Source organism: Pan paniscus, chromosome 10 (assembly GCF_029289425.2).
Source record: "Pan paniscus chromosome 10, NHGRI_mPanPan1-v2.0_pri, whole genome shotgun sequence".
Lineage (NCBI taxonomy): Eukaryota > Metazoa > Chordata > Mammalia > Primates > Hominidae > Pan > Pan paniscus.
In genome coordinates, this window is record NC_073259.2 from 133,732,192 (window position 1) to 133,746,099 (window position 13,908).

A 13,908-nucleotide genomic window follows, 5' to 3' on the forward strand; every position below is an offset into this window, starting at 1 on the left:
GCCACATTTTAGTGAAACACAAGCCTAGTGGTGTTCTTCTTAAATTTTACCCATTAATTTAAAGGAAACTTCCCATTGCTAGCACAAATGGTCAACTAGTGTCATTTATCATAAAATAAATTTAACCTAAAATTATTGCAAAGAAAATTAAACAATGTTGTTAGATTCTGAGTAGACACTATTGCCTGCCTATGTGAGCTTGTCTTTATTAACTAAAGGAAAGTAGTTAGTTCCGAGAAGCTTTAAAGACATCCTAGCACAGAACAGAGACATTCCCTGCGACATATTCAGAAGGACTGGAAAATAAAATGGGAATAACTTTTCAGTATGTTATTCAATTTTTTTAATTGAATGCTATGTTTCTTTGCCACCTAACACCATCTCTCTTACTCACGGAGATACTCATTTCTTACTTTGGGAAACCAAAATTGTTACGCTATTGTGCTGGTGAAAATTTTTCTATCATTTTCTAAATGGTTCTCAGACCTTTCAGGGAGGCGGAATGTCATATAGTAAAGAAGGTGGGTTTCAGAAGTCAAATGGAGCTGTATCCAGACCTGCTAATTGCCAGCTATCTGGGCTACATATTCACCACTCTGAGCCTTGTTTCTTTATGCAAAAATAAGAACATGTTTCATAGCTGTTGTGAAGATGAATGGACTTAGCTATAGAAAGGAAGAGGACTCACATGATGGGGCAGCTGGTCTGGCTGTGTGGGCCCTGCCTCGGGAGACAACCAGCTGTGTGGCCCTGGCTGAGTGGCCGCACAAACCATGTCTTGGTTTCCTCATTGGTAAGATCAGGGAAATAATTCAACCTTGCTCTTTGGGGGTGTGTGAAGATTACATGAATTAAATATGCACGGCTGTTGTGTGCTGCGTGGGCGATGGATGTCCGCTCTCATCATTATGTAAGCACGTGGAAGAAGACACACAGTAGGTCTGATTCAGCATGCATGAGTCGCTCCCCTTCCCCCCTTCTCCCCTGACAGAATCCCCAGGCACTGAGGGCACAGACTGGTCAGTAGTCACCAAACAAAGCACTCTCATAAAGGGACACAGGACTGCTACTTCTTGAGGGGAATGTTCTGGAATTGCAGAGCCAGAGAGACTTTCTCAGGGTGGATTGTGGACAGGTGGAGGTTAGAGGATAACAGGTGCCAGGGAGAGAGGAAGGGCCAGAGCCATAAGGAAGGAAGGGAGAAGCCAGGATGGGCAACAGGAGAGACACATTTCAGATGTTTTAGCAGTAGCTTGAGCAGGTTTGCTCACAGAGCAGTGATTTTAGATTACGGTAGGACGGTGGAAGGAGAGGATCCTTTGGCAAACTTTAGGGCCATAAGCTCAGGAAGTTGCTTCTTTCTGTACAGACTCAAGGGCCTCAGCTGATGAGGAGGTCGGGTGTTAGAACCGTCCACTGCTGATGGTTCCTGGTTGGTCTGGGGTTCCTAAAGGGCCATTTCTGAGGTGTCATCATATCTTGACCTACTTGGTCCTCATGTGGAACTACGAGAGAGGAAAGGGGCCAGCTGTTCCTATGTTCATTTCCAAGGGGAGGTAGCTGAGCCTGTGAGAGGGTAGAGAACTTGGCATGAGGTCCAATGGGAGGGGTCAAAATGAATCCAAACAGCAGTTCTGACTCATATCTTAGGTTCCTCCATCCCACAGGGGAATGATTTTAAAATTACCAGTTTCCAGGACACCAAGAACAGAGCCTCAGCCTCTGTCTGGGTCAGGAAGGCAGGAGCTGCCCTTGCCATTCTTGTTGCAAGCAGAAAGCACATCATCCTCATCAAAGTGTGCTTGCGGAATGAGTGAATGAACAGGGAGTGGATAGATGGTTGAGCAGGTCCTGCAGGAGAAGGACCATTTCATTTCATTCTGTGGGCTCACCTAGAATCTGAAAAACAAGGGCATGCAGAACTTCTTAACAATGAGGACTTTGTTCTGTTTCGATTCCTTGTGCTCCAGGCCTACCCGGGAAAGCGATGACGAGGACGATGAGGAGAAGAAGGGACGAGGCTGCTCCCTGCAGTACCAGCACGCCACAGTGCGTGTTCTCACCCAGTTTGTGGCCGAGTCACCTGACTTAGGGCAGCTGACCTACATGCTGGGCCCCGACTGGCAGTTTGACATCACTGACCTTGTGACCGAGTTCATGAAGGTGGAGGAGCCGAAAATCGCTCAGTTACAGGATGGCAGGACCCTGGCTGGTCGGGAGCCGGGAATAACCACGGTGCAGGTACACGCCGCCATGCCTTGCCCAACAGCAGTCTGTGTTGATGAGTGGCCAGGTAGATGCTGTTGTGCAGCTGTGTGTCTGTGTGCACATGTGCATGTGGACATGTATATCAACGTGTGTCACTGTGCATGTATTGCCTCTGTTTGTAAGAGAATCCTGGGAAGCAATAGAGCATTCACCAATTTTAATAACCTAAACTCAGATTAATTTTTGTATTTTAGAGGCTTTAGAAAAATATCTAATCCCTTTTACCAAGAAGGCTAAATGAAACATGTAGTGTAAATAATCTTTTCCCCAACATCATATTCTCCATTTTGTATATCACCAATAGAAGGTGGTTATACTGCTGAAAGCTAGTTTTTTTCCTCCTAACCTTGAATTTTAACCTTTTAGTTCTATCATACCTTGTAAAGTAGACAAAAGTTTTTAAAAATATAATAATCCGTAGCTATTCTTTATCACAGTGATAGTTAAATTATTTTCTAGCCAATTTGACAGGATAATTATGCAGAAATGGTGCAGAATATTTCCTTATACAAACTTAAAATGTTTCCGCTCAGAGTTAACTAAGTCAGATTTTATTGTAGCCAAAGCTATATTTTTGGCAAAGCTGGATGAAACATGGTATGTTCTGTGTTTTCTATTTTTGTGTGACAAATTACCACAAACTAGCAGCTTAAAAAACACCCGTTAGTCAGCTAATATTTCTGCAGGTCAGGCATCTGTGTGGGCCTGCTGTATTCTGTGCTCAGGGCACCATGAGGCTGAACTCCAGGTCTCGGCTGGCCTGGGCTCTTATCTGGGAGTTTGGGGAAAGGCTTGGCTTCCAAGCTCCTTCAGGCTGTTGGCAGAACTTAGTTCTCTGTGATTTTAGGACTGACCGAAGTCCCTGTTTCCTTGCACTCTGTCAGCCAGGGGTCACCAGGGGTCACTCTGCTCCAAGGCCACCTGTATTCCTTGTCACGTGGTCCCTTCCGCCTTCAGTAATGGCTGGATGGAGTCCTTCTCACACTGTGAATCTCTGGCTTCCCCTTCTGCCCCCAGCCAGGAAAAGGTCTCTGCTTTTAAGGACTCATGTGATTACATTGGGTCCACCTAAGTAATACAGGATGCCTGCCCTGTTTTAAGGCCAGCTGTGCCATTCTAAATATTAGTTGTTGGGAAAATGTTGCTCTTTGAGTACCTAATATCAATGGACAGTTTTTTATTATTGCCTGTAAGTTAAATCAAGATTCTTTCAGAAAATACACTGCTGTTATCATGACATAAATCAGAGGAAAGTAAATAGACCAAGATGATCTTTATAAAACTCCTGTAATTGTGAAGTGTGATTGAACAACAGCATAACACTTCCCTAACCGATTCCCACAAATGCATGCATTGAGCCAAGGGCTGGGAGAGCACTTTGTTGGGAGCCCCAGTTAAGGGATTCATGGTGCTCATGAGGAGCAGAGATGCATGAGTCTCCTCGCTGACTTTTCAGGTCCTCTCGCCGTTGTCTGACTCCATCCTGGCTGAGAAGACGGTGATTGTCCTGGATGACCGAGTCACCATCGCGGAGCTGGGAGTGCAGCTCGTAGCTGGCATGTCTCTCTCCCTGCAGCCACACCGAGCAGACAAAAGGGCCATCGTCTCCACAGCCGCTGCCCTGGATGTTCTTCAGTCCCCACAGCAGGTGAGCGTTCCAGGGACCCTGCGTCCTTGGTCAGTGGGGATGACTTCTCTCTCAGTTAGCACATCCTGCGAAGGAGAGCAGGAGAGCCCTCACGCCTAGGACTGGGGATTCTTGAAGCTTCTTGCTTCTTATCCAGGCCACCCTGTCTCTGAGAAAAGTATTCAGTGGCTTAGACACATTTCCTGTTGTGTGCTTTTCCACGCCGACCACATCCTTATACGCCATTTGCTTTCCCCTGGGCTTATCTGTGACAGGCACAGCCTGCTGCCAGACCATGACCAAAGGATCACGTGTTTTCACTTTTGCCAAAGCAGGTGGTTTTTGATACTTGGAAATTCCATTTCAGCTACTTAAGCATGGCTAACAGGCACCAAATTGCTACTGTTTACAATAAGTATGGTCAACTCTAAAATGTCCTCCCATCTCTAAACTTCTATAAATTATTTCTAAAGATACCAGAGCCACTGTGCCATTCAAGCCAGCCAGCCTCACAATGCACCTTCCCGAGTCCTTCCAGCCAGTGCATGTTTTGCCCCATCCCCACTGGCTTCTTAATGAAGAGTGTTCAAAGTGATATTATCTTGAGCAGTAGCCTGATTTGTTGCACCTGAAATTGATTCAGATAAATTGCCTGATCTTTCAAAATGTTTTTAAAAAGGTCAAAGTCAAATTCTATTGTATGTATGCAATAAATTAATTTATAGTTTAATGCAGTCATTAAAGTATATTATTTATTCCTTGTACCAGTGAGGCTACAGCACATTATTGATGCCGGTTCAACCAGTTCAAGGCATAACAAGAACTGTTCAAGATTATAAAACTATAGAAATCTTCTCCTTATATTTAAACAATTTATATAGGAAATTATACTTATGTTTTCAAATTTGAAGGAATCTGATTATAACATAATGCTTTGGTTTCATTTTCCTCAGGAAGCAATAGTAAGTTCTTGGATTTTGTTCAGTGATGGTTCGGTGACACCTTTAGACATTTACGATCCTAAGGATTATTCTGTTACTGTCTCATCATTGGATGAAATGGTGGTGTCTGTCCAGGCAAACCTTGAGTCCAAATGGCCAATTGTGGTTGCAGAGGGTGAAGGACAAGGGCCTTTGATTAAGTTAGAAATGATGATAAGTGAACCTTGTCAGAAGACCAAGAGGAAGAGTGTTCTTGCCGTGGGTAAAGGAAATGTCAAGGTCAAATTCGAACCAAGTAGTGATGAGCACCAAGGAGGCAGCAATGATATTGAGGGCATAAATCGGGAATATAAAGACCACCTCAGTAATTCCATAGAGCGCGAAGGAAACCAGGAGAGAGCAGTCCAGGAATGGTTCCACCGTGGCACACCTGTTGGCCAAGAGGAAAGTACCAACAAAAGCCCAACCCCCCAGTCTCCCATGGAAGGGAAGAATAAGTTACTCAAAAGTGGTGGTCCAGATGCCTTTACAAGCTTCCCCACTCAAGGGAAGTCACCGGACCCCAATAATCCTAGTGACCTCACAGTGACCTCAAGGGGGCTAACGGACTTGGAGATTGGCATGTATGCCTTGCTCTGCGTCTTCTGTCTGGCCATTCTGGTCTTCTTGATCAACTGCGTGGCGTTTGCCTGGAAATACAGACACAAAAGGTTTGCTGTGAGTGAGCAGGGCAACATCCCCCATTCCCACGACTGGGTCTGGCTTGGGAATGAAGTGGAACTTTTGGAGAACCCTGTTGACATTACACTCCCATCAGAGGAGTGCACAACCATGATAGACAGGGGCCTGCAGTTCGAGGAGAGGAACTTCCTTCTGAATGGCAGTTCCCAGAAGACTTTTCATAGTCAACTACTCAGACCCTCTGACTATGTCTATGAGAAAGAAATTAAAAATGAACCTATGAATTCTTCGGGCCCAAAGAGGAAGAGAGTCAAGTTCACTTCCTACACCACCATCCTCCCAGAGGACGGCGGCCCATACACCAACTCCATCCTGTTTGACAGCGATGATAACATCAAGTGGGTCTGCCAAGATATGGGGCTGGGGGATTCACAGGACTTTAGAGACTATATGGAAAGACTGCAAGACCAGATGTAAACTCCTTTCTTATGTTTGTATTCACCTTTATGCCTTCTGTTTTTTGAATGCTGGAGCAGTGAGTTTGATCAGCAATAGGGGATGATTTAACAAAGTTTGATTTGTGGAGGTCTGGTGGGATTCATTTCTAAGCAGGTAAAAGAGGTTTGGAGAGCTATAGAAGCTGGGTTTTAAGTCTGGAAATGCCTCTAAAACAGCCACATGTGGGGACTGGAGAAATTCTAAGACAACAGTTTTATGGACTGCCTGGTACGAGCTCAGTGCAAATGTATTAAACCTGACCCCACAGACATTGTTAGTCATCTCGTGACAAATGGCCATGTGGAATTAGAAAAGATTTGGGTGTTGATTTTTCTATTTCTAGACCTTTTAAAGCACAGTGGACACTTATTGCCCCTTGGCCTGAGTTTAGACATACATGAAAGATGACTGAATGTAGCTATCCTGATTTGTCATGAGCGCTGCTCATTATTTTTATATACATTTGCACCTGCACCTGTTCTTTTGACCTCTGGAATTCTTTTTGAAACATGAAGAGAAGAAATTTCAGTCTTTTCCTTGAGCTCTGTTTGATTTACACATGAGTTTTCTTCCCTGGGATTTGCCATGCCATGTTATTTCCTGGGTCTCCATGCAGGATGTCAGGTTTTTCCAGTTTTCCGCACTTCATCATCTAGGGATGGTATCCAAGAAGCTTATTCTCACTTTGTTTTTTCCTTCCTTTTGTTGTTGAACTTTCTTGTATAACACTGGGACAAAGGGTTTTACTTAAAATGTTAATATACAGTGAGGGAGGGCCATCTCTTTACAGTTTTCTATGTGAAGTTTCAAACATTTGGAGAAAAGTTGTCAATCACAAACATTTATTTTTATTCTCTGCTTGTTGAAAACTCATGGGGAACTCCTGGAGTGCATTTCTGAGGGTAAAAAGGCCCCAACATAGCTGTATTTATACAAGTGCTTTGTGGCCAACACAATTTACTATCCAAACTGAAGTCTTAAAGTAGAATTGACCTACACAGAAAGGAAATTGCCTAGGAAATAGATGCAGATTACACTTTCCATTTTACCAGAACAAAAGTTTTTTTTTTTTTAAATAAGTAGAATGACAGTTCAAGTTAGCAATATATAGAAATCCATCCATACAATGACCAAAAAAAATAAATAAATAAAACTCAATCATGACTTTGGCAGAGATAAAACATTGACAAGGGTGTGCATTTGTGGAGAGAAGCAGTGGGTTTCCCCCCAAAATCCATACAAATAAATGACTATTCCAGAACTCAAGAAGCAGCTATTATAGAAAAAAAAATTAAAAACCACAGCTATTGAAAAATCAAAACGGCAAGAGAAAAAAAGAAACAACTCCTGCATAATGTTTAAATAAAAATGTTATTTTAATAGCATCATGAATGGTCTTAAGGCAAAAATTTCAGATTAGCAAAATGTGATGACATATTTGTTAAGATTGTATTATTGGAAATGTAGACACTGGACTAGTATGCCTCATTATGAGCTTTACTGAGCCATTTGCATCTCTAAGAAATATGATTTTAAAGGCCCAAAGTAGGAAGGATCTGCAGGGGGTCACCTGAAGCAGTGCCCTGACTCCAAATGGCTGATAACTGAGCTAATCCAAGGAGAGGCGTTCAGTTGTTCTCTTATTATAGATTTCCTTGGGTGGGAGCATGACAACCCCGCCTCCTCTAGCCATGACGTGGCAGCCAAAAAGTTCTTCCTGTATCTCTGGCCCACAGGACTGTAGTGTGTTTGGGAACAGTGCTGAAATTGCAAGTGATGTAGGCCTGACCTCCAGAGCCCAGCGTTCAGTTAGTTGTATAAAATGGGGCTTAGGAACTGAAGCTGATGAAGTTCCAAAAGTAGTTCAGTTTGATGGGATAAGGAAGCAAGGAGAGCCAGGCATTAGCTGCAAAAGGAGCTTGCAGAGAGATGGCTGACACTTTATGGGAAGATTCCTCAGTCAGCCAAAAGCTTTTCAAAGAGTCTGGTGCAGAGGTAGCTCAGAGCCAACCATCCAGGACCGAAGAAAGCTCATGTGCTGATTGACACATAGCTATCCAGGTGAGTCGGCTCCTTCTATGAGGCTTTTCAATCGTCTCTCCCTTTGGATCTCTGGCATTCCAGAAAGACTGGGAATTCATTTCTGAAAATGATGAACCTCCGCTGAAACGGGGAGGAAATCTCTTACACACATACAGCAGGGTCCTGCCCACTGGTAAAGTGAGACGTTGGGTAGGGGGTATAACTGGGGAGGAGGTGAAGGAAATTATCCCTGCCATGGGGAGTGTTATTCAGGAACATAAAAATTAGAGCATTCCCTCTGATGGCAGTGCTTGACGGGGTGCAGGGAACAAACTGGGGAGCGTTCAAACATGCCAGTGGTTTCTCAGCAGGGCTGGAAACTGGCCGCAGTCCTGAAGATGCTTCTTGTGATAACTTAGAGTCACCAGGAGTGATACAGCTCCTGTGTAGCCACCTTTGCTCCTTTGTGTTAAAACCCAGTCAGTTCAAAATAACAATCAAATGGAAGGCCATGGGGGAAGGGTTCCTTCCACCATATAGCCCACACCCAGATGTATATAAACACATATACATACATATACCCGTGTGTGTGTGTGTGTGTGTGTGTGTGTGAATACTGAAGAGCCAGACAACAAACTATTTAGTAAGAATCAACAGTGACTGTCAATTGTTCTCAGATTTGGCATGGATACTATTTCTCATGAAAGAATGTCATTAAAGCATTTCCTCCTCTAAATATTTCCTGAAGATTATAAACCATGGGTTATAGCACCTTGTTTTCCAGCTAGTCAATATACAACTATTAGGTGCTGTGCCCCAAAATATCTAAAATGGGGGTAAAGATATAAACCATTAAGCCATGAAATCTAATTTTCTGGGGACCATGGATTTGCCTGGATTTTCCAGGATTTTATGGCTGATAGACCCAAATTATTAGTCTTGATAAACAACCTGAACCAAACATTTATAAAAGTCCCTTCCTCTCCCATGGGAATGGAATGCTCAGACTCCTGCTGAGGGAGACACCAGCAAGCCTCTTGAGAAGGCACCAGACAGTGAACTCTGTGGTCACATGAAGGGAGGTTCAGACGCTAGACGACCAGCGTATGACCTGGAACCATTGAGGATTGCAACCGCTGCCTCCAGGGTCCAGATGTGCTGCAGTAGAGGGCAGAGCACAGGAGTCAAGAAGCAGCTGCCACACCAAAGAACTGATGCTTAAACACACAGGTGTGTTGCATTTGAGAGAAGGCAAGAAGAAAAGACAATAGAAGGTTACCCTGGAAAAACAACACCTAGCAAACCTCAGAATACTCCATGTGTCCCAAGAGAAGGAATAATTGTCTTCCTAGCTGTTGTATATTGCACACTGGCCAGGATAAATTCCCAGACTATAATAATCCTGACTATGTAGACGGAAGTTTCTATTTATAAAGTCATGCAGGGGGAAAGTTGATTAATTTTTGTCCCATTGCCACATCTGTAGACTAAGTAATTTGTAACTTGCTAACTTTTAAGTTTTAGAATGTCCACCTTTGTGCATTTTGGTAGCATTCTTGTTTCATTATTTTAGAAAGGGGTCTTCCCATTACTGGGATGTCGGGGCCCTGTCAGAGAACTATTAAGGCTCTGTGAGGGAACTATTCAGTCTCACAGCAAGGACCACAGAGCGTGGTTTCATCTGAACCCTACAAGTCAGGGACACCAGTGTGTTTTCTACTCGAGTTACCTAAAAATGGTCTCAATTTTCCATTTCATTCTCTGTAAATGACACAATAGATGGTTTATAGACTCAGCAACCCTCACCTTTTATTAAAATTATATATGTGTGATGTAATGCATATCACCTGTCATGTAAAGGGACGGTATGGATGGTGGAAAAGTTATGCTAAAATATGGATTGCAGATATTTTTGTATGTAATATAGGCAATATAATGAAACACCGAGTTTTTTAAAGTGAAAGCATGCAAAATCGTAGCTTTTAAATGTACAGACATCCCACTCAAAAATATCTAAACTGATAGTGGGAAAAACATTTGAGACCTAATAACATCATGAAATGCACTGAATTTGGAATTCTGGCCTAGAAAGGCTGTGGCTTATGTTGGGATTGATGATGGAATCTGCCAGAACATTTTCATCTTATTCTTCTTGACTTTTGGATTTTTTTCTTTTCTTTTTTTCTGGAAATATTTCGGAAATAAAGTGACTTCATTTTTCAGCATAAAAGTATATTCTAACCACAGGGTAACACATCGTTTTTAACATGAAAATAAACATTTAAACATTCTTCAGTTGTTTCATTATTTTATCTGCATGTTCCATAAAGCAGCTGTATGGTTGGCTATAATATAGATTTATTTTTTCTTTTCAGCCAGAGATTTTAATACCCTTGATGCAGTAATAAATGGACATCAAAAGAAAATATTTCTTAAAAGTTGCCAATGTATTTTACCTTGAAAACATTTCTTATTTGTTATCCTAGTAGGCTGGGGAAAGCTTCTCTCCAGATGTCTCAGAAAAAGATCTCGTTTCTCATGGCCCCGTCCAGGGTCAAACCATGTTGAAAGTCAGTGCTGAAATGCATGATGCTGCGGGTGTTTGAGAGCCTTTGACCTCTGTCCACCCTTTGGTCTTTGCTCGTCAATGGCTTGGTCTTGTATATGTATCTGGGGCAGGGGCTTTGTACTGGGCCCAGGGTGCTGAGCTTTCCAGAACAGGCAGAGCTCTAGAGACCTAAGAAAACCACAGGACAGGCGGGGATTCTTTTTGAGAGGCTGAAGTAGATGTTTCAGCTGAAAGACGGGTGGTACACTTGCCAAGTGCCTAGAGGGGCTAGAGGCTCTCTGTTGGTGTGTGTGTATTTCTTGAAACTGCAGAGTCATTTTTGGCATGCTGGCAAATGCTACTCCTTGCTTTTAGGATGAATAGGGATGCCTCTTTGGCGATAATTTGACGTGTCATAATAAATGCCCAATACCAAACCTAGTCTTTCTCCAGGCCCTTCAGACATCATTCAGGTAACTGGGTGTAAACACAGGAGTTGGCTTTGTGAAACTGAGGCAGGATTTCCTGCCTCTAAACTATTGGCAGCAAAAGAGCCAAAAATGTGCTCCCAGGTGCAAAACCCCAGCCCCATCAGAATTGCTTCTCAGCACTTTGGGTAACTGTTTTGCACTAACAGCTTCCTCCTTGTCTTTTCCCTGGGAACATGGGAGCACTGACACAGAACTCAACTGGTCCAGCCCTTTGGGAGGCCCAGGTGGGCAGATCACCTGAAGTCAGGAGTTTGAGACCAGCCTGGGCAACATGGTGAAACCCTGTCTCTACTAAAAATACAAAAATTATCCAGTCGTGGTGGTGCATGCCTGTAGTCCCAGCTACTCTGGAGGCTGAGGCAGGAGAATCACTTGAACCTGAGAGGTGAAGGTTGTAGCGAGCCAAGATCGTACCACTGCACTCCAGCCTGGGCAACAAGAGCGAGACTTTGTCTCAAACAGAAACAAAACAAGAAAAACAAAAAGAACTTAACCAGTTCTCCCCAGATCTCAGCGTGCATGCATATATAGAGTTTAGTAAAATATGTTTCAAAAAAAGAAGGATAAAAGAAAGTTTGAAATAAGATTTGTAAAAGAATGAACACGTTAGGTTTTGTGTGTGAGTGCAAAATGTAAACACGGCATTTGAAATTTTTTGGTATTGAAATCCTTAATGCCTGTTAGTTTCTTTATGGTTTTATACCAATTGAGATAGGTTCTGAAGTTTTTTTGTTGTTTGCTTTTAGAAATTTTTAAAAATACAAAAAAAAAAAAGCGCAGAAACATTTTCATCTGGGTTACTGTGTTTATAGACTATTCTATGACTCAAGACAACTAGGACACCATCATTTTCCAGATAAGAAATAACAGTTCAAGTTCATTAGGGAAATTATCTTCCCAGTCCAAGCAAGCAATAATGTTATCAGCTTACAATATAGGACAATCTTCATATTCTATGAGATGCCTTTAAAATTTCTTTGGATTTAATGCTGCTCTTGGTCAGTTGTTCAAATGAAATATTGTAATTTCATGTTAACGACAAGAGTCTCACGGGAGTCTCTTTAGATGCTGCAGGAACTGAGAGGATAGAAGACCTCTCTATACATCTGCATTGCCCATTGAAGTAAAGCACTTTACAGAGAGATGGATGCCGCTTTGGGATTTGGGGTCTATGTAATGCTGATTTTTTTCAAACCTGTTTGGAAATATTACTTCTTTGGGATGGCTGAAATAACTTTTGACCTGACACATCTTTCTGTACTTCCGGTGGCCAAAAAAGCAAGTGAGACTTTCTGTTTCCCATTATAAGGCTGGAGCTGAAATAGTCTGCCACGTTATTGTTATCTCCTTTGTAAGAATTTGACTTTCTGAATGAAATAACAGAATGCCAGTGTCAACACTGACCATATGATATAGTTATTTCACTTAGAGATGCTTCCTCAAAGAGCGTGCCTTTTTCCTCCATCATAACCGCTTTAGGATCTCTGTTTTATCCATGTGTTTCCCACATAGTAGAAGCATTTTCCATTTCCATGAATATTACAGGCTGAGAAGGAGCACACATCTGGCACTGATAAGCACACTGGCCCAGGCACTCAGCCTTCTCATTTCATTAATCTGGTTGGCGACCGTTTCCATCGGGCACACCTGGAAATGTCCATCGGACCTATTGCCATCTCAGTTGCTGCAGTGCAGTGAATTACCCCAGAGCCACCAGTTCACATGCCCAAAGATGAACTGGCCCATGGAGGGACTTGATCGCCAAGTGACTTCCTTTCTGTAGTTATCCTCTGCTGTGACCCTTATTTTGGACTTCTAGCAAGGGCATTCAGTGTGGATTCCAAGAACAAAACCAATTGTCCAGCCTCCATTACAGGGGTCTTCTAGGTATTCCCCACACATTATTTGTGGGCATAAGCAAACACCATAACTATGAAAGGCTGAGAGTGGAGAATTAAGTCATAAGGAAATGATCAAACCTAGGGAAAAATAAGTGGCTATAAAACACTGAAAGATAGTCACATCCACATAGCGTGTATCATGCAACAGACCCGTGCTCTTAGAGGGAGGTAGTGTGTGTCTTCCCATGGCAAATAATTTTTACAATACTGCTCATGTTTAATGTGTGTCTACAGGGCATGCTGTTGTCTCAAAATTGAAATGTGCATCTTAGGTATCAGTTCCCAGCCTCAGACTCTTCTCAGGCAGGTGGACCGGATCTCAGCTGCAGAACATAGTGAGTGGCCAAACCTACACAGCCCAGCCAGTAGTGTGCTTTGGGGTGATTGCAAGGCAGCAAACAGTGGGGACAAGTTTTGTCTGGCATTTGAAAAGGTGTTATCCCTTACTTTCCACATTTCTGAATTGGATTCTTGTTCCCTGGTAAACACCAGATATTATAAACAGAGCATGCTGTTATGACATTGTGCTTCTATATACCTTTTTGTATAATGTATCTATCTCATTATATTACCTATGGTTTCAGTATGATCTGTTGTGTATGTTCCACCGTATATTTAATGTCTCTGTAAAGGCACTTCCAAACATTTTGAAAACGAAGAAATAAAACATGTTGGATGATTCCTTGTTATAGTAAAACAATTAATTGTTAGGTTCCAGGAAATAATCTTTTCTTCAAATAGGTGTTCAGAGGTAGATATTTAGATGTCCTTAAGTCTGGCATAGAGGAAGCTATGTCTTCAGGTTCTTGATGGCAGTTATGGGCTGAGACCTTGAGAATAAAGGAAAACAATGGCTTATTTAAGCATAAGGGCAAGATTCCCAGAGAAATGGGCTGGCTCTTGAGCCCCAAAGAAAATACTTTGGCAAAAC

The 13,908-nt window shown here is 42.6% G+C and overlaps 1 protein-coding gene across 6 annotated transcripts in view; it reads left to right on the plus strand.

Moving 5' to 3' along the window:
• TMEM132B (transmembrane protein 132B) overlaps positions 1 to 10,328 on the plus strand; it is a 503,624-nt gene extending 493,296 nt beyond the window's left edge. For all 6 annotated transcript variants that reach the window (XM_055096359.2, XM_055096360.2, XM_034934821.3 and 3 more), the window contains 3 exons: positions 1,971 to 2,241; positions 3,725 to 3,916; positions 4,849 to 10,328. In XM_055096359.2, the coding sequence (XP_054952334.1) occupies positions 1,971 to 2,241; positions 3,725 to 3,916; positions 4,849 to 5,994 (1,609 nt within the window). In that variant the 3' untranslated portion in view covers positions 5,995 to 10,328. The remainder of the gene's footprint in view (positions 1 to 1,970; positions 2,242 to 3,724; positions 3,917 to 4,848) is intronic.
• Positions 10,329 to 13,908: the final 3,580 nt, after the last annotated feature.